The sequence below is a fragment of the Lemur catta genome, chromosome 3 (genome assembly GCF_020740605.2).
Source record: "Lemur catta isolate mLemCat1 chromosome 3, mLemCat1.pri, whole genome shotgun sequence".
Lineage (NCBI taxonomy): Eukaryota > Metazoa > Chordata > Mammalia > Primates > Lemuridae > Lemur > Lemur catta.
Window position 1 is genome coordinate 95560188 of NC_059130.1, and position 21071 is coordinate 95581258.

At 36.0% G+C, this 21071-nt stretch overlaps 1 protein-coding gene across 4 annotated transcripts in view; it reads left to right on the forward strand.

Annotated features, from left to right (window-relative positions):
- The window catches only part of FOXJ3 (forkhead box J3), a 125225-nt gene that overhangs the window by 12860 nt on the left and 91294 nt on the right, over positions 1 to 21071 (forward strand). For all 4 annotated transcript variants that reach the window (XM_045545722.1, XM_045545725.1, XM_045545724.1 and 1 more), the window contains exon 2: positions 5911 to 5971. In XM_045545722.1, coding sequence (XP_045401678.1) covers positions 5928 to 5971 — 44 coding nt within the window. In that variant the 5' untranslated portion in view covers positions 5911 to 5927. The remainder of the gene's footprint in view (positions 1 to 5910; positions 5972 to 21071) is intronic.

Sequence of the window (21071 nt, forward strand, 5' to 3'; positions counted from 1 at the left end):
CTAATCTAATTGTTTGTCTACAATGTAATTACTAATATAAATTTTCCTATTTTGGATGTTTGATGTAAATGGAATCATACAATATGTAGTCTTTTGTGACTGGTTTCTTTCTCTTAGCATAATGTTTTCAAGGGTTGTACATGTTGTAGCATATATCATTCCTTTTTATTGTTGAACAGTATTCCATTGTGTGGATATAACACATTTATCCATTCATCAGTTCATGGGCATTTGGATTATTTCCACTTTTTTGTGATTATGATTTAATGCTGCTATGAACATTCTTGTACAGATTTTTCTGTGGATGAGTGTTTTCCTTTCTTGGGTATTATACCCTAGGAGGGGAATTATTGGGTCATATGGTAACTATGTTTAACTTTTTGACTAACTGCCAGACTGTTTCCCAGAGTAGCTGCGTTATTTTACATTTCTGCTAGCAATGTATGAGAGTTTCAGTTTCTCCACATCTTTGCAACACTTGTTATCCTTTTGATTATAGCTCTCCTAGTGGATGCGAAGTGGTATCTCATTTCGATTTGCATTTCCCTGATGACTAATGATGCCAGACATTTCTTCATTGTTTATTGCACATTCATATATCTTCTTTGTAGAAATGTCTGTTCAAATCATTGCCCATTTTTTAATTGGGTTGTCTTTTGGTTATTGAGTTATAAGAGTTCTTTATATATTCTGAATACCTACATTACTCTTCTAACTGTGGATTGGTCCTAAATTGCTTGAGGTGGAGAGAAGTGATGGATACAAAGACTATATTAAGTAAAGATCTGGTGAGTTTCAGTCAGATTTTATTTTAAGTTTTTTTTTCTTTTTCCAGCTCTTAAAGAGCCTGGTTTATTCATTCATTGAATAAATGAGTGCTGGCTATATACCAGGTTTTGAGAATATAACAGAGAATGAAATGTAAAAGTTCCTGCTTTCATGGAGCTTACATTCTAGTGGGGGAGAAACAGACAGTAAATAAAAATCATGTCAGATAGTGACAAGAGTTGTAAAGAATAGAGTATGATGAAAGTTCTTACATATTCTTCATCTTTCCTGAATTCTTAATTATACCTCTTCGCCCTGACTTTATTGCACTTTCTACTTAATTTTACTTTATACAGTTTTGGCTAAACATTTATTTTTCTCTTACTCCTGATTTTTAACCCCTTTGCACTCTAATTTTTGCCCTCACTATTCCACAGAACCACCCTCTGTAGTATTAGTAATTATCTTCTATTAAAAGCCAATATTCTCTTTTCAGTTTGTGTCCATTTTGATCTACAGTTTACACTGTTGTGTTTTTTCCCCCTTAAATCAAGTGCTGCTATCTGCAGTACAATTTTCTCAAGTTTTTTTTTTTAAACTAGTTTCCCTTAATTATCTATTTGGACTCTATTGTAATATTCTGTGGTGAATTGAGGATCCTCACAGTTTTAATCACTTTCTGAAAGCAGGTGACTTCTTAGTTCAAGCTGCTGCACTGCTGCCTTCAGGTTTATCTAGAGGAACTGGGATGAACAGCTGATTGCTACTCACTCAGCAAGATTCTTTTCCCTTTGCTCCTTCCATTTCTCCTATTCAGGCTGATTAAGACAAGGCTATTTCCATGACTGCTTTAATAATTACCTGTGACTAATAGTATAACAATTCACACTGCTTAGCCAAGTAACCTGAATTAAAGAAGTTGTTCCTTTATGGATGTTAGTGAATTTTATACATTCAAGTCTTTTTGAAAGATAGGGCTGAATTCAGAAGTAAAAAAGAAAAAAAAAAGAAGGAATAGCCTCTTGACGTTTAGAGCTATAACATTTATCAACACATTTTTAATTCTTACATTTATCTGGTGGTGTGTTGTGCTTTCATTCAAGCTATTGTCATGGCACCTGAGGCATGAATTTTTCTTTTTTTAATGAAGGAGGAAATTAAGCCTCAGAGAACTTAATATATCCAAGATGACACAGTAACCGTCAGAGTTGGGATTCCAATCTAGGTCTGCAGACCCAAAGTCATGAATGTTGTAAGCATTCTTCCTCTGTGTAGGTGGGAGAGGAGAGAGGGCTCATGGGAATTACTTGGGAGCTTTTTCAAAATACTTGGTCCCATTTCACCCCCTGCCCCCAAATAATGCATTACTATATATATGTTAACTTGTTATAACACTGCTTCCTAAATGTGAATAATTTGTAACTGAGTTAATCTACACTTGAACACTGCTTATATTAAAATGAATTGCACCTTTTTCAGTTGGTAATGGAATATAATACAGTAAACAGCTTATATTGGAGCATTCTCATTAGTGAATGAGTGGCTTTTATTAATACTAACCATATCCTGGTTGTATTATTCTACTCAAACTTTCTTGATGCATGTTGGTTTTCAAAGGATTTGGAGAAGATGCTTGTAGATGCTGTTGGCAACAAATTAAACCATATAAATTATGGATGTAATTGAATGAGTTAGTATAATTGTTCAGTTATAGTTTGTACCACAGAGATGTGAGTTTGTAACTTGGCGGACACATTGAGATTTCCTGACTTCACTGTGACCCTTAGCCTTCTTTTGTGAGATTCCCATGTTGGTGGTCAGTTGACCTGGGTAGGGAGAAGATTGACATATGTATGTTCTTTCAGTCAGCAAGCCTGGGGTTCAGGATATCATTTAGGAGCAGTAGTTTAGATGAAAAATTGAGAAAACTGGAACTAAGACATTGAGGCTAGCACCAATTTGAAAGATAACTAGGAGCTAAAATTGATAGTAAATGGTAACTGATAGGGGGTCCAATAAGGGTGTTGATACTTGGGCAACTCAATAGTATGAGATCATTTTCCATTGTCTGAGTTCTGAACTGACTGAGAAATAAAATAAGAACCCACATTTGAAGAAACAAGATAGTACCTTTTAAAAAATTGCCTTTTATTAAGATAAAATTTACATAGCTTAAAGTTTACCATTTTAAAGTGTACAATTCAGTGGTTTTTAATATATTCACAAGGTTGTGCAACCGTCACCACTATCAGAACATTTTGATCACTCCAAAAAGAAACCTCTTAGCAGTTACTCCCCATCTGCCATCTTTACCTTCCCCTTTCTCCTGGCAACAACCAGTCTGCTTTCTAGATTTTCTGCTCTATAGATTTTCCTCTTCTGGACATTTTGTATAAATGGAATCATACAATATATGACTTTCTTTGTCTGACTTTTTCACTTAGTATAAAGCTTTCAAGGTTCCATCCATGTTTTATAGCACGTAACAGTACTTCATTCGTTTTTATGGCTGAATAATACCACATTGGATATTATATAGATATAACCACATTTTGTTTATCCATTCTTCAGTTGATGGACATTTGGATTATTTCCACTTTTGGCTATTATGAATAATACTGCTGTGAACATTTGTGTGCAGGTTTTTGTAGGAACATATAAATTCTCTTTGAGGTATATATGCCTATAAGTCAAATTGCTGGGTTTTTTGGTAACTCTGTTTAACTTTTGAAGTAGTTGCCTTTGTTTTTGATAAAACTGATACTGTAGAATGTGGCTTAGGTTTAAGAGCCAAATGAGTTGGCTAACTTCTCACAGCCCCTCATCCCTACCTGCCAGTGGGACAGTTCATCCTAGAAGATGTTTGGATTAGCAGGGCAGACACACTCAGATCATTGTGTTATAGAATCCTGGATGGAGAAGGAAGAAAAAGAGACTAAATCCCTGGTGCTCAGTCTTTTGTTACGTTAGCCTTACCCACTAACCAAGTTAACTCTTTGGAGAGGAGTAGGCTAAGAGGCCAGGAGTGTTTAGAGAAGTCATTCTTCACAGAGATCAAGGGTTGGAAAGAAGTGTTCTGCTCTAACAAAAGGTAAGAGGTAAGTTAGAAACCTGAAAGCCATTCTTAGATGAAAAGGCTGTAACATTTTATCAAGATAGGGTATATGTTAAGGAAAGATGATGAATTCAGTTTTAGACATGGCAGATTTGGGATTTCTACAACGAATGTTTGTTTGGAGATCAGGAGATTGGTTCCTGATAGAGAGGAAGATTTGAGGTTCATCTGCTTACAGGCAATTAAAGGACCAGGTAAATCATCCATAAGATAAAACAGTAGAGAAAGATGGCTAGTGATCCTATCTATGTCTGAACTCTGTGGTTTTGAATATGCTAACTGATGTTTATGCTGTATCTTGCTATGGGGTGGCTGATTTCCTTCTGAGTTTTGTGATTTTTAAAATTGTGAATTCATTTATTTTGGAAACTTACCTGTGGGAATTTTTCAAGATCTAGATCAAAGGTAAGTTCCCCTAGAGAGAATTTGCATTTGCCTCTGTCAAGATTGGGTGGGGGACACTAACATCCTAGGGTTGGTTACTCTAAAAAAAAAATTCTAGGCGTTTAAAATCCTAATCTAGGGGAGGGTCAGCTTGTGGTTGTGAAGTGTCAGGGAAGACACTGCTGTCATATCCCTCCATCTCCTCACCAGCACTAAGTGACCCAGGTTAAAAAGCAGTTTTCCTGGCAGTTCTCTTGGTTAAGACCTGAACTTTGCCTCTTGTATCTTGGGTCCCAAGAGATCTTAGAATTGCAAGCTAAATTCAAAGGATTTGGCAAAGTGCCCTGAAAATGAAGGAAAGCTGATTTTAATTTCACATACCTCTCTAGTCTCCCTCTTTCACTTAGTTTTTGGTCTCTGATCATACCTGATTTTCTGTCAGGTTTTTTTTATTTATTTATAAAGATTTTAAAACATTTTACTCAGCATTTTAGTTATTTTCAGTGGGTACAGTGATCAAGCCATCCATCCTGTTATTCTGGCAGAAATAGAAGTATCTGTCTCTTTTTTCAGTGTATGTAGGGACAGTTAGATGCAGGGACTTTAGTCAGCCTCTAAATCAAAGGTTACAAACTTGGAGCAAAATCCAGTGTTTTGTTTAGCTCACATAGTATTTAGAAAATAAAAAGAGATTTCAAATAAGATTTTGAATTTTTTGGTTCTCTTGAAAAAGTGGAAGTTCTTATAATACTGGGCCTACAATACTCCTGCCTAGCAACAGTTGGCTTGAACTGGGAATAACCCTGATCCCTTTAGGCTAAACATGCTTTCTTTAGTTGCTCACAGTTTCCACCACTTGTGCAATGTATGCGTATGTATACTCTTATACCTATTTTAACTTATTTATTTTACCGCTAGGCATTTGTGGATCATCCTTGTGCCTAATGAAAATATTGGCACTCTCCCATGTGCCAGGTGGTAGTGCTAATAGACACTTTCACATTTGTTGGTTTATTTATTTAATTCTAACAACAAACCTGCAGTTTATCTCTGGTGAATAAATAAAGTTATATAGGTGGTATTATTCCCAAGTTACAGATGAAGAAACTGAGGTTCAGTGAGGTCATATAAATTCTTCACGGTCTCAGTGGTGTCACAATTAGTATTTGAACCTAAAACCTAGAATTTGAATTCAAAGCTCCTTCTGTTTCATTGCTACTCTTAATTTTTTTTTAAAGTTAAGAACTGTTTCATTAGATGAAGTCTTAGTGAAGTCCAGTATGTAAAACCAATAAAGGTAGCACTGCTTTGATTGAAGAGTAAATTGGTGGTGTGGGGGAGAATTATGTGGGAGTGGGAACCTGCGTGCTCAACTCTGTGGTAACTTACGAAGTCTCAGTTTCTTGGGATGTTATTATAGTGCACCTATTTCTCTTACGCTTTCTGGTACGTATCTGTCTTCCTCAGGGTAATTCTTCTTATCACTCAGTAGCATTTTTCCTTCATGTGGGTTTGTGTTTTGAAATGGTGATTCTTTTAGCATTCTATTTCTGTTTTTAGAGTGTTTTAATTAGAACTGCAGTGGGATTTATAATGTAATTTACTTTGGAGCATCTGATAACTAGCTATTCTTTACTTTTCAGATTCTCTTTGTGGCCAGATGGGTTTGTATGGACAGGCTTGTCCATCTGTAACTTCCTTAAGGTGAGTGCTGTTTTTTTCTTTATTGGAACATGTAACATTTTAAAAGTTAGGCTGGCCATATCATTTTACAGTGAATTCCAAAGTGAGGTTCAGAATAAAATATTGTAGCTTGTTTTGTCAAGTAGTACAGTTTGGTGGAGTGGAGTGTTATTTTTGCTTACTGAGATTTTTGTGGTAATGGGATCGAAAGATCTACTCTTAATCTCCATTTAGTGAACTAAGTGAATATAGTGAGATGATAATTTGTACATGAGAAAACATCATTTAAACTTCTTTGTTCTTTTTTTTAAAAAAAAAACTAATCTGCTTTTTTGTTTTAATTGGAAAATAATAAATTTTGATTGCCTTTGTAGCAGATTATTAAATAAGACTAAAGATACCAATTTTAATTTCTTTCTAAAGGATGGTATAAACATAATATCTAGATTACTCATTTACAATAGATAAAATGAGTGAAATGTAAAAAGTAGGAGCTGAATTGTGTACAACCCAGTGGTTTCAGATTTTTGAAGTCACCAAATGTTTTTTACAAATCAGATTTGACATGAAGTCAAATAAATGAAGCTGATAAATGTGGGACTTTGTGCTTGCTTAGGCTTCTACCCTCAACACTGGCCCCTGAGGGATTATTGTGGTTCTAGGAGTGCAAGTTGAAAAATAACTTAAACCTGATCTGTTAATTAAAATCTTTCATATTAGAATATGTTGATGGCAGGACCTCCTAGTTGCAAGTGGAGTTGTAGTAAACTGTATCATTTATTCATTCAGCATGCTAGGGCTATAGCAAGCACTGAACGTAACAGGTAAAAATCCTATAATCATGCAGTTTGCATTCTGGTGGAGGGACAATAAACAAGATAAGTAGAAGTATTTGTTAGTGACAGTGATAAGGGCTAAGGAAAAAAATAGAGAAGGGGACTAGGAAATACAATGGTATGTGTTACTTTAGATAGGCTAGGCAGGTAAAGCTTCACTGAAAAGATGACATTTAATTTTTTTCATACTATTTTTTTTTTTTTTTTTAAGACTAGTCAAGTGCAGTAGTGAGGAGGGGGGAAAGTATTAGAACAAGGAGTTCAATCTGTAACTGACTGTGAACAATCGAGTGAGATAACTCACTACCTTCGGACCAGCCAAAAGATGACATTTAAATGAAGTCCTGAAAGAGTGATGAAATGAGCCATGTATTGGGTATGTGGAAGTTGAGCATTCTAGGCAGAGGGACTACAGGAAGTGCTAAGGCAGAAGGCTGCCTTGTACTTTTGAGGAACAAGGAGGAGGTCACTGTGGCTAGAGCAGTGTAAATGATGAAGAGAGTCATAATTGCCCAGCTTTGGAGGGCAGAAGGAGAGAGGAGGGATACAGAATTGCTAGAGCCATGAATGTGAAGTCAAGGAATCCTTAAGCTTGAGAGAAATTCTGGTTGTCTGGAATGCCACAAATGAACAATGAAGTTACCTTTTTAGTTTTTATGTACTTGAATTCTCACAGGTCAAGGCTGGCTATCCTCTTCCTCAGTAGAAAAGCTTTGCTCTGTTCCATCATGGCATTTCTTTCCATGAGAACGCATCATCTTATAATGGAAGTAGATGGAGAGATTGCTTTTCTACTTTACTAGAGTCTCTCCCTACCCCCAAACAAGGGGGATACCTGTATAGATCTGAAAAGAACTTTTTTTTTTTTTTTTTTGAAAGACAGTCATTATTTCTTTAATCTCCAAACTTGCTCTGGAATAAATTTGACTTAATAGTGATTTCTGGTTAATATGATGGGAGGAGTCATTTTATCCTTTTTTTGAGTATTTAAAACTTTGTGTGTGGTCACATCAGGATATTTTTGCAGACTTTGATCTTTCTTCTTATTAGACTTAAAGGTATTTTAGTTGTGGGATATGCTGAAGTGATCATATATTAAAGTAATTGAAATTTTAAATCCCTTTATTTGAATATTTATGTATAGGTTAACCCTGTATATGACATTGGGTTAGTAATAATGTATGCCTAACTCCTTTGCTTGATAAAATTATAGAACTAATGATGAAAGAGAAGAGGTACCGTACCATGAATTATTTTATAATTTACTCACTGTGTTATAATTCCCTGTGCACAGTATTCTGGAATCAGAATTTATTGTGGATATAGCTATAAATCTAGCATTTAAGTCATAAACTAAGAAGCCCTATGGCATCTGAGTCTTGATATTTACGCCTCTATAAACAGGAGACACCTTATATATGTCTTTTATTTGTGTAATATTCTCTGTGGCCCATCTCTGAAGCAGAGAATTCCTATTCTCAGTTGTATGTGTAGAAGACCATAGTCTGTCATTGGTTTTTCTAAGTGGAAGCCAGTATTGATTTGAGACAAGGAAGGCAAGAAAAGAATGACTTTTTGGGGAGAGGGAGTAAGAGTAAAACTGGATTACTTAAAACCATGGTAAAGATTAGTTTACTTTCCCATAGGGTCTTCCCCAAACCAGAAATGGTCCCCTCCCATCTATACTACCCAGATATGAATAGAGCCAGAGCTCTTTTTTTTTTTTTTTTGAGACAGAGTCTCACTCTGTTGCCCAGGCTAGAATGCTGTGGCATCAGCTTAGCTCACAGCAGCCTCAAACTCCTGGGCTTAAGCGATCCTACTGCCTCAGCCTCCTGCGTAGCTGGGACTACAGGCATGCGCCACCATGCCCAGCTAATTTTTTTCTATATATATATTTAGTTGGCCAGATAATTTCCTTCTATTTTTAGTAGAGACGGGGGTCTCACTCTTGCTCAGGCTGGTCTCGAACTCCTGACCTCGAGCGATCCACCCGCCTCGGCCTCCCAGAGTGCTAGGATTACAGGCGTGAGCCACCGCGCCCAGCAGAACTCTTAAAGTAACTTAAATCCACTGACAAACACTGCTTGTTTGTCCCACCTCTCTTGTATATGCTGCCTTTTATATACTTGTATATACCACCTGTATATCTAGAAAGTGGCTGGCTTCAAGACAGGAACCATATGAGTTGGTGGAGAAGAACTGGACATATGGATGGGAAAGAGAAAATAGGTAAGCAGGTGGGAGTTTGTAGGCACAGTTATGAGTGGGAGTAGACAATCTACGTGTAAGTAAAGGTAGGGAGTAGGGTGAAAGTATGTGAAGTATTTAAAATTTCTTGGGTAGGAGAGGGTAGTTAGTAAATGGATTAAAACTGTCCCCCCAATTCCCTTAAATATTTAGGGCAAACAAGTTAAGTATTGTTTTCTATGGATGATACTGGGTCCTTGTTTAATCTGAATGTGTTAGGATTGTTTTTAAAATTATACCTACCATATTTTTATGATTAAAAAGTAATATATGTTTATTGCAGAAAATTTGGAAAGACAGAGGTAGCCTTTGTTACAACTTCATATCACATACTTTAATAGCAATAGATTATATGTGAATTAGAAAAAGGACATTTTCCTTAAAAGAATGGTTGCAAAAGATTTTGTAGTGATAGCTAAGTACACTCTTTAATTTTAACCAAACTGCTTTTGCTGACACTTTGCTCTACTTGCTAGGATAGGTAGAATTGCATTTTAACAAAAGTTACTGTAACAACATCATAATCTATATAATGAGATTGTTTTCTTTTATCAGTCAGGATTCTTTCAGGAGAAACCATACCAGTTATTTGAGTAGATTTAGTACTTTAGTAGAGAGAATTGTTAACTAGATGTAAAGTTAACTAGGTAACAGAAAGAATAAAAATAAAACTTTAAGGTGTCACGATGGTAGATACAACAGGAATCAACTACCACCCATAGGGCTCAGGGACCAAAGGGAACAAGGGAAAAACTTAGAAACTTAAGAGGAGCAGCCCTATTTATGAAACTTAGAACTCTGAGAAGCTGCTGCATGGCTGGTGTCTGAACTTGGAAGAGGGTTCAACCTATGAGGTTGGAACCCAGACCTCTCAGGAGAGGTTACTGGTTGGTGCTAGTATCTCTGAATGGGGTATGATGAAGCTGGTTCTGCAAGTGTTGGAAACACTGGAATCACTTGGTGCTGTGGGAAGGACTTGCTACTGTAAGGATGAAGAAGCCCTTCCTGGGGACATGCTGGTAGAAGGCCAAAGAATAGATAGGAAGATACTGGTGTTGTTTTCTTCTTCAGCCTTGCCCTCAGTCCATCTTTAGAGCTCCCTTTTGTCAGAGCTTTATAGGAAGCCAGCTGGCAAAGCAGGAATGTGGTTTTGCAGAGTCCTAGCTCCAGCATCATAATGCAGAATAGGTGTGGGAATGCTGTAGTTTGGAACTGAGGGGCAATGATTTAATAACGGACACACTTGTTCCAGCAGACTGCTGAGAAATATGGTATATAAAAATATGTTTTCTAAGATCTGTTTTGCAGTCAGTGTTTGTGTGATTTTAGTAGAGTACCTGCATATTGCTTAAAAAAAAAACCCCAATAAGTTTTGTAAACAATGTGAAATTATATTAAAAATGTGTATTAAGAGTCACAAGTATTCTTTGCAGTCTGAATCTAATGCATTCATATCCTGAGTTTAGATAGTGAGAGTCTGGATAGTGAGGGATACCAGGCCATCCACATCTGTTCAATTCCTGAGTTTTGGATAGCAAGAGTAAGAGTTGAAATAGTGATGGCTACAGTTTCTGTCAAACAATAGAATCTTAAAAATTTAGCAGAATCTTTTTGATTCCTGAGTTTGGATAAAATGGATTTGAATCCTGAGGTGTACCCGTATTTTATTTCCAAGTACAGATTCAGTAAGAGCAAAAGCTTACTGAAAAAGCAAAAGCTTTCCTTGATTATATGCTTTATGTAGACAAGTAAGTACATATATATCATATGACATACTCTTTTACATATTGTAGCAATAGCCTTTTTGTAATTTGGTTTGGTGGAAGCAAAATAAAGTTGATATTTCTTTGGGCTTGTTCAAATGGGACCTTTTCTGCATTTCTAAATTACCTGACATTTATTAAAGGATTAATTTTAGGATTCACACATGTATATAGCCTGGGACGCTGGGTTACAGTAGCACTTGAAGTAGTTTCTGGTGACAATACCACATTCTACCTGAGATTGCTTCCTGTGACCTCTGATCTTTTTCAAAATTTATCCCATTTTGTCACTTGTTTTCCTTTTTGTTATGCTTCTTCTTTAAAGATGCCTTTTATTATTGATCTAATCTGTCTGTTTAGGATATGCTAGGGAACACATAGGGATATTTTAGTGCCAGAGAAACTCATGCGTTAGTGCCCCAGAGGAATTTCCTGTCCATCTGTTTCCCCTTCTCCCTTCTCTTGATATTGATGACCGTGTTGTTTAGAACTACCAGAAGAGGGTAGGTTTATTTTAAGCCTTCTTGTTGACTTGATTCTAGTAGCAGGCTTGGTATTGATAAGGGAGCTCTCTTTGATAGTCTCAAAATCAGGTAAATGCAGGTTTAGATCTCCGTTTGCCCTGTACTAGCCGTGTATTCTTGGGCAAGTTTGCTTTAATAGTCTTGTTAATGCTTAACTTCTCTGTTTTGTTAGGGTTCATGGGATTAAATATATACAGAAGGTATCTGGTGCATTTTCTCCTCTTTTCCATTTTCTAATAGTATAAAGCAAAGGGATTTATCATTTTTAGAATAAAAGAGGGAATGGGACAAATTTGTATCCTTTGCTGTCAGCTCAAGAACATGGGGTAGAAGAGGATTTCTTTTTCTCCTTTCTGTTTCCCCTTTGTCCTAAATTTTTAGATTTTATAGTATCTACCAATAGTGTTCAGGTTTGCAACTGGCCTTCAGGCTAAGGATGTTGCTGACATTTAATGTTATGCATTTATTATATTTATAATTAACATAGTTAAATTGTTATGCTTTTAGGTTTGCCCCACACAGTGGCAGAAATGGCTTTTGCATTATCATGTCATATTTATCATTATTATAATTTTTATTGAACTTTTTTAGAATTAGTAAAATCTTTATTGATTTACTTTTTTAGAAACGGCATGTTCTAATTATGAGTTATAAGAAAACCCTTAATTTGGCCATTACAAAAAATGTTTTTAAAAAATGTATTTTGAACTGTCTGATATGGTAGCTAGTACTCTCATGTGGCTATTTAAATTTAATCAAAATAGGTAAAATTAATTCAGTTCATTAGTCTCAGTGGTCACATTTTAAGTGCTCCCTAGCCACACAATGGCTAGTGGCTGTCATATTGGACAGCACACAAACATTTCTATTGTTGGAGAAAGTTCTGTTGGACAGCATGGGTCCTATATCATCCTAAATATAGTTTAACCTTTGATATAAGAACCTCCATTTCCAAACATCAGGTTTTGAGGAGTACCACTGACTATTTTTTGACTTGAGGATGTATTATAGAAGTTACTTTGGTGATGGCATATTGACTTTAGTAGCTAGTATTTATAGTGTTCTTACTACTAGATTAGGCATTATTTAAGCATTTTAACTGTATTAAGTTCCCCCAGCAACTCTTACATCAGTACCAGTATTATCCTCATTTTACAAATGAGGAAACTAAGGAAGCTGAGGTAAAATTAAGTAACTCAGGGACATGCAGCTAATTAGGGATAGAGTTGAGATTTATATATAGGCACTACTCCAGTGCTGATAATCTTAACCATTAAACTGTACTGCCTCTTGGCTATCAGTATTTATTGTAATTTGAGCCTTTTCTTCAATGAAGGCTGCCAAACAAATATTCCATTTAATTGAAGTGCTATTAAAAAATAAGCTCAGGCCGGGCGCAGTGGCTCACGCCTGTAATCCTAGCACTCTGGGAGGCCAAGGCGGGCGGATTGTTTGAGCTCAGGAGTTCGAGACCAGCCTGAGCAAGAGTGAGACCCCATCTCTACTAAAAATAGAAAGAAATTATATGGACAACTTAAAAAATATATATAGAAAAAATTAGCTGGGCATGGTGGCACATGCCTGTAGTCCCAGCTACTCGGGAGGCTGAGACAGAAGGATTGCTTGAGCCAGGAGTCTGAGGTTGCTGGTGAGCTAGGCTGATGCCACGGCACTCTAGCCTGGGCAACAGAGTGAGACTCTGTCTTAAAAAAATAAAAATAATAAGCACAAAAGGGAAATGTCAGTGCAGGAGACTGTGGGAAAAAAAGTAAGAGAAAACCAGTGATTTAATTTTGAAATACTAAAATTGAAAAAAAATTTAAAAATCTTGTCTAAAACTGAAAAAAATCTTGTTACAAAAGGCAGTTTTTTTTTTATATGAAGGTAGAGAAATTTGAGTTGTTAGGAATTCATACATGTGGGAAAAATCATATCACAGGCAATAGGGAATAAAAAGCATCATTGAATATACTGGTAAGGTAAAAGAGGAGTTATATATAAAACCTGTGCCTACTGACAGTGCACATAGTACAAAATAATAACACTGAAATAAGAAGAAATTATATGATTTGATTCAGTAAGCTTATCTTAGTCAAGCTTTGCTTGGTTGTAAGCAGAGGAAACTAGAGCTGGATATTTCACACAAAAAAGAAAAGGAATTTACTGTATTTGGAGAACACTGGGGTATTTTACAGAACCTAAGGATAGCTGAGTCTCTTGAGGAAGTGGAACTAGGAACTGATGAAAAGCTATTAGAAAGCTAGGCAGTGTTCTCTTTTCTGTTGCTTTTCTCTGAGTCTGATTTATTTCTTTGTTTCTACAGACAGCTTTCTTTGCCTTTGTCTTTTCTTTGTCTCTCAAGTTTATGGCTTCTTCTTTCAGGACACCAGACCAGATGGTTTTAGTCCTAATTCTAGATTACTGGGGAAGAAAATTGAGGTGAACAACTTGGGTCAGATATGAACCCTTGTTCAAATTCTTTAATTTGTTGTATTACTGGTACAGACAAGGTATTAGTACAACTTTGAGGGTCCTGGGGATGGAGGCAACTCTGAGAAAGGGAATTGTTGTGAGCTAGGCAAAACACTACAGACAGTGTCTGATACAAAGCAGCATGTGTCCAGTATTGGGTGAGAAGAATTAGGATTTTAAGAGAGGATATTTTAGGATTCAGACCCTTTCCTTATAGTCATGTGGGTAGTGAATGGGAGACTTGATTCCCACCTTCATATCAGAACATCCAGAGTATCCTTAGAATTATGGGCTTGAAGTTGGACTTCAGCTTCAATTCTATTCAAGCTGACAAATATATATTCAATATTTATTATTTGCTTACTAGCATTCAAGAGTCTCATAAGCAAAAAAGAAAAGGAAAACAAAAGGATTATTGTGTCCCATACTAGTGCTTACTTGAGAACCCTGAGGGATAGGTGCTTTGTGTAGGTCTCTGTTAAAGGTTAAAGATCTGAATCTGGATTTTAAATACAGGAACCCATTTCTTCACAATTATATTAACACCCTCCCCATCCCTCACATATATTTTGAGTTTGCAGGATATATCTGCTGTGTTAAAAAGTACAGAGTGGCGAGGTATGGAAAGATGAGACTATTTGAGCAAATAGAACCTGAGAAAAAAATAGTGCTTCTTACTATACTAGGTTATTAAGTATGAAATGTCCGATTTCCTTAAGTACAAAGTTTGACAGTTGATATCTCTTGACATTTCACTGTGACACTTCTTTTTTTATGTTTATTGTGAAGGTATATCCTCATTCTTTAAAACGCACAGTTTGGCTTGTGATTATCTTTCAAATTTTTTTTTTTAGAGAAATTTTTGTGAAACCATGGATAAATCAAAAATTTATGTTATTTTCGAGTATGAGTTCTGTTATGGAACCAATGTAGTGCAGACAGCTTGAAAATCAGCGAAGTGTTTGGGAAGGATGTGGCTAATGAATGCACAGTATGTTGATGGTTTGAGAAGTTCTGTTCTGGTGATTTTAATCTTGAAAAGGAGCTACGTGGGTGACCTGAGACCAAGGTGGATAATGTAGTGGAAGTGAATCCATCTCAACCTATGCACGAATTAGCAAGGTTTGACGTTACTATTCCAACAATAGTGGACCATTTGAAACAAATGGGCAAGGTAAAAAAGTTGGATAGATGGGTACCACATGAATTAAATGAGTGTTAGAAGAGAAATCAGAGTGTCAGAAGAGAAATCGTCTGGAAGCTTGCTTTTCTTTGCTGTCACAACATAAAAGTGAACGATTCCTACACCGTATTGTTACATGTGATGAAAAATGGATTTTTTTGACAATCCCAAGTGTTTGGCACAATGTTGGGCAAAGATGAAGTACTGAAACACAGTCCAAAACCAAATATTCAGAAAAAGCTAATGGTGTCTGTCTGTTGGTCCAGTGCTGGTATTATCCACTACAGCTTCATGACACCTTGGTCAGTCAATTACAGCAGATGTCTACTGCAACCAGCTGGACAAAATGATGAGGATGCTTGTGATTAAGCACCTGAGATTGTTTGATAGAGATAGGCCAATCCTCTTGGAAGACAGTGCTTGACCACATATTGCACAAACAATGCTGCTTAAACTACAGCAGCTGGACTTGGAAACTCTCTGTCATCACCATATTCACCAGGCCTTGCACCAGCTGACTACCATTTCTTCCAGGCTTTGGACCACCTCTTGGCAAGGAAAAATACTTCATTCTTAACAAGCTGTGGAAAACGCTTTTCGTGATTTCATTGCCACTTGCTCTCCAGGCTTCTTCGCTGCTGGTATAAGCAGGCTACTGTTAAGATGGCAAAACTGTGTGAATAGTTTAGGCACATACTTTGGCTAATTGTACTGCATCTTGTTTGAAATATAATAAACTAAACTTTTGATTTGAATTGGACATTTCATATTTGATGACCTAATAGCACGGATAGGTTTATAGATGATTCAAGAAATAGAAAACCAAAAGGGGAAGCCCATTTAGTATAATGAGAGGAGACTGGATTGGAAGCCATATTAAATGGAGATAATCATTCATGCTTTACCTTACAGCACAAATGGCATTATTTTTGCTATTGATATCAAGAAGAAAGCCACGGGGCTTAAAATAAATTCATGAAGGAGAATTATTACTGCTTTTCAAGTTGATTTTAGACATTTTAGTAGGTGTACAGTAGTATTGATTGTGGTATTAATTTGTATTTACTGGGTGACTGATGATGTTGAGCACCTTCCATGCGCTTATTGGGTTTGCATGTCTTTGTCTAAATCTATTGTGCATTCTAAAACTGGGTGTTTTGTCTTCTAATGATTTAGTTGTGTGAGTTCTCTAAATATCCTGGGTACAAGTTTTTTGTTAGAGCAAAAATGTTTTAAATTTTGTTAACATCCAACTTATCAATTTTTTCTTTTATGGTTTTCTCTGTGTCCTAAGAAATCCTAACCTAATTCAAGTTCCTAATATTTTTTGTTTTTTTATATAGCTTTGCTGAGATATAATTGACACAGTACAATTTTATAAGTCTGACAAATGTATACACACATAAATCATTACCACATCAATACAGTGAGCATATCTATCATTCCCAAAAGTTACCTAGTGTGCCTATGTAATTCTTTTCTCCTGTCCCTCTTTTTGCAAGGTATCTACTGATCTGCTTTTCTGTCCTTTATATATTTGTTTGCATTTTGTAGAGTTTTATATAAATGAAATCATACAGTGTGTATTCTTTTTTTGGTCTGGCTTCTTTTGCTCAGCATAATTATTTTGAAATTCATCGGTGTTGCTACATGCACCAGTAGTTCATTTTTATTGTGTTGGATATATACACAATAATTTGTTTATCCATTCACCTGTTGATGAATATTTGGATTGTTTCCAGTTTTGGCTATTACAATAAAAATGCTGTAAACATTTGTGTATATATCTTTGCATAGATACATGGTTTATTCTGAGCAAATATCTAGGAGTGAAATGACTGGATCATAAGGTAGTTATATGTTTAACTTTTTAAGAAACTGCCAAACTTTTCTAAAGCAGTTGTACCATTTTACATTCCCACCAGCAGTGTATGAGAGTTCCAGTTGCTCTATATTCTCATTAACACTTGGTATAGTCATTCACTTAGTTTTAGCCATTCTAGTAGGTGTGTAGTGATATTTTGGAGTAGTTTTAATTTGCGTTTCCCTAATGACTAATGATGTTAAGCATCTTGTGATTTTTTTTTTTTAATAACTTTTTTTTTTTTTTTGAAACAGAGTCTCACTCTTTTGCCCTGGCTAGAGTGCCGTGGCATCAGCCTAGCTCACAGCAACCTCAAACTCCTAGGCTTAAGCAATCCTTCTGCCTCAGCCTCCCGAGTAGCTGGGACTACAGGCATGCGCCACCATGCCCGGCTAATTTTTTCTATATATATTTTTAGTTGTCCAGATAATTTCTTTCTATTTTTCAGTAGAGATGGGGTCTCGCTCTTGCTCAGGCTGGTCTTGAACTCCTGACCTCGAGCGATCCTCCTGCCTTGGCCTCCCAGAGGGCTAGGATTACATGTGTGAGCCACCGCGCCCGGCCTGTGATTCTTTACTGTCATATGTTTTCTTTGTTGATGTATCTGTTCAGATCTTTTGCCCATTTATAAAAATTTGGTTTGTTTTCTCATTGAGTTTTTTTGGTTTTTTTTTTTTTGAGACAGAGTCTCATTCTGTTTCCCTGGCTAGAATGCCCTGTTGTCAGTCCAGCTCACAGCAACCTCAAACTCTTGGGCTTAAGCAATCCTTCTGCCTCAGCCTCCTGAGTAGCTGGAACTACAGGCATGTGCCACCATGCCTGGCTAATTTTTTCTATATATTTTTTTAGTTGTCCAGTTAATTTCTTTCTATTTTTAGTAGAGATGGGATCTCTCTTTTGCTCAGGCTGGTATGGAACTCCTGATCTCGAGCCATCCTCCTGCCTCGGCCTCCCAGAGTGCTAGGATTATAGGTGTGAGCCACCGCGCCTGGCCTAAAGTAAAATATTTTTAAGGTAGTAATTATACATACAGCATAAAAATAACTTTTTACCATCTTTATGATCCCTAAGTTTGTGTTCTGTTAATAAATGGAGTTCTAACTAAGACTATGGATTCTATGAATTCAGAACACAATTTTATGAATCTAAGATTGAATATTTGTGGAGTGATTTTGAGAGAATCTATAGAAGAGCAATAAATGCATTGTGGTTCTTAAAACAGATCCTGTGAGAATTGTTGTGAGAATTGTTGTGAGAATTGTTCTGGACTTTCAACTTAGAGAAGAAGGGACCCAAATGGTGTTACTATTGTAAAATATGTAAAGAGTCATTATGAAGAGAACTCTTGTCTCATTTTCCAAGATAGAATTTAAGGAAATTTTCTTCTTTATAGCAAGGGAGCTTTAGATTAGCCTGTTAAAACTTTTTTTTTTTTAAACGATGATGAATTGTATGCTCTAGAACAGATTGAATATGTTGTGAACTTTTCTTCCCTTGAAGATCTTAAAGAATACAAAATAATTAATAACAGGACATTACAAAATGTCCTCATGAGGTTCTTTTTTCAGTTTTCATTTTATGATAGGTAGCTCTGAAATCACAGTTGTCTTTACCAGTGGCAGTTTTCTCACTAAATCCCCAGAGTTTTAAGATAAGCTGTATTGTGAAAATTCTTAGAATTTTATTGGTGAAAGAAAAGTGAAAGTTAAGAGTTTTCAAGAGGGACCTTCTGGTATTTGTGTGTTGAATTCTCTGTCCTAAACTATGATTCTTCCATCCCATATTTTTACTTCAAACCAATGAGGATTTTTTTGGTTTATCTTTTAAAAGGTGAGTGCTCATAAAAAGTTTAAAGGCTCAGTTATTCATGCCTTGTTGGAAAGTAGTGTAATGCTGTCCATTTTTTTCCTAAATGGAGCAGAGATCAACTATTTGAAAAGGTGGGAGTTTTTATTGGAAGGGGAGAGCAAGTAATTAATTTTGGAGTTTAAAATAGCAACGTTGGGGGCCAGTATTGGAGGTTTAGGGAAGTGCAAGAGGGGAGGAGAAAGGTACAGAAGGTAATTAGAAGTATGCTAGATACAAACTATATAGACATTTTGTTAGGAGCAAGCAGGTCCTGCACAGGGCAACTGGAAACACTTAATGTCTTTGTTTTCCTTGCAACATACATTGTCTCTCTGCTATAGGATACCCAGCTGGGACTTTATACTCTTAGAACTATAGACTTAGAACTCCTTTGTAGAATAAATAGGATGTGTGGGCTGTTTCAGGACTCATCATTGTAAGATCTTCTTTCTGTGGGAAAAGTGTGTTCTCAATTTTCATATGCAATCTGTAAACAAAATTTTAAAATGATGCTTTTTGGATAACTTCTTTAGAGTAAATAATTAAATGAGGGGCTCATTTCCATTGAACTTGCCAAATGATGATTCTGTGATTTAGGGTATGTATGCCTGAAACGACTGAGTAGGAGTGGCAGTCATTTAAAATTTAGAAAACCCTGAAGAATATGAATTTGATAATGATATCATTACTAGCTAATACTTAATTGAGTGCTTACTGTGTACTAGAAACTATTAGTACTTTATATGTATTAACTCATTTAATCCTTACAACAGCCGTTTGGGTTGTGTGCTATTTTATCCTCATTTTACAGATGAGGAAACTGAGTCATAAAAAGGTTAATTTACTTGTTTAAGGTCACAAAGCTAAAGTGGGAAGAGTTTAGATTCCAATCCAGACAGTCTTGCTCCAGAGCCTCTGTTCTTAATCACAAAGACATATCATTTCTTATATAGGACATTGACTTTGTTATTTTGCTGAAGTTAAACTAAGAATAGAAACTTGGATTTTGGTGGTATATGATAACTAATTTAGAAAAAGGGTAATGCCAATTACTTTTATTTGGAAATAGCCTAAATCATTACTTCATTTACAAATCTAAAAAAAGTTTCTTTTTTTTTTTTACATTACATGGTAGTATAAAGTCAGTCTGTAATAGATTATTTTATTTCTTTTTAGGTTTCTGCTGTAATCTGCTTGCTCCTTTGGCTACCCCAATATCCACATGTACCCTTCATCCCATATATAGAGTACTCTCTTGCCCCTTTCCCAAGGGAGACAACCCAGAGATTCTTCCATTTATTATATCTAGCTGAAAATGCAAGATTTCTGGGTACAGTCCCTTTCATCAGATCCTAGGATGGCTTCTTGTGGTTCGAAAACTTGTAAACCAAAGATAAGTTATCTGCACTCTACATATCTAATATACAGTGGTAAAGGAATAGGATAACAACAATAAAAGCTGTTATTCACAAAAGGAGATAATGGGAAATTCCCAATAGTCACTAGTCCATATAGATTAGAAAATCCTGCTGGGTAGGAGTGCTAGAGACTCCCCGACATTGTAATAAGTTTCTTGATTCTGCTCTTTCGGGGAGATTTCCATTGTCCTCTGTGGCCTTCCAGGGAATCTTATCTTGTCCAGTATCCTCCATGGCCACATCTTAGATGACTTGATGAAGAGGCTCTTTCTGGGAAATGCACAGCTTTTACAGTTCACTTCTTGTTTATAAGCCTTGGGATTATTTTAGAAACTTGAGGGTTTTTTAGTCTAGACCCTTTCTCCTCCTCACCCTCCTATACAGTTACCTTAAAAAATTTATTTTCTAGACTTTTTGCTCCTTCAAGTAATTTGAGCCAAAGGACTTGCCCAGGCAGAATTTTTTAGTGTGAAGACTACCCTTTGAGCTCTGCTTACCTCAGGGATTTCTTGTTTTGGTGCCATGGAATGTCTTAAACAGTCTGGTGAAGCCTATGGACCCTATGGACATCAAGCCTATGGACATCAGAATAATGTTCCAAAATTCATAAAATACTTAAGATTATAAAGTAAACCAGTTAATTATATTGAACTATAGTTATCAAAATATTAACTTTGTGACATAGTAACATATGTGCTTTTACATTAACATAGTAAACAAAAGATCTAGTGGCAAGTCTAAAAACTACCATAATTTTGAAGTAATTAAATTTAACACATTAACTGCCATGTGAGTTGTATTCAACTCATGCTAGGTTTGAGCCCAGGGCCTCCTGAAGCATGTGTAACTCATGGGTCTCTTCACCTTGGGAGCCTAAACTATTTTTCAAGTTGCATGTAACTCATGCACAAGAAACGATAGAAAATAAATTTTTCATTAAATTAGAAAGAGTCATTTTGTTTT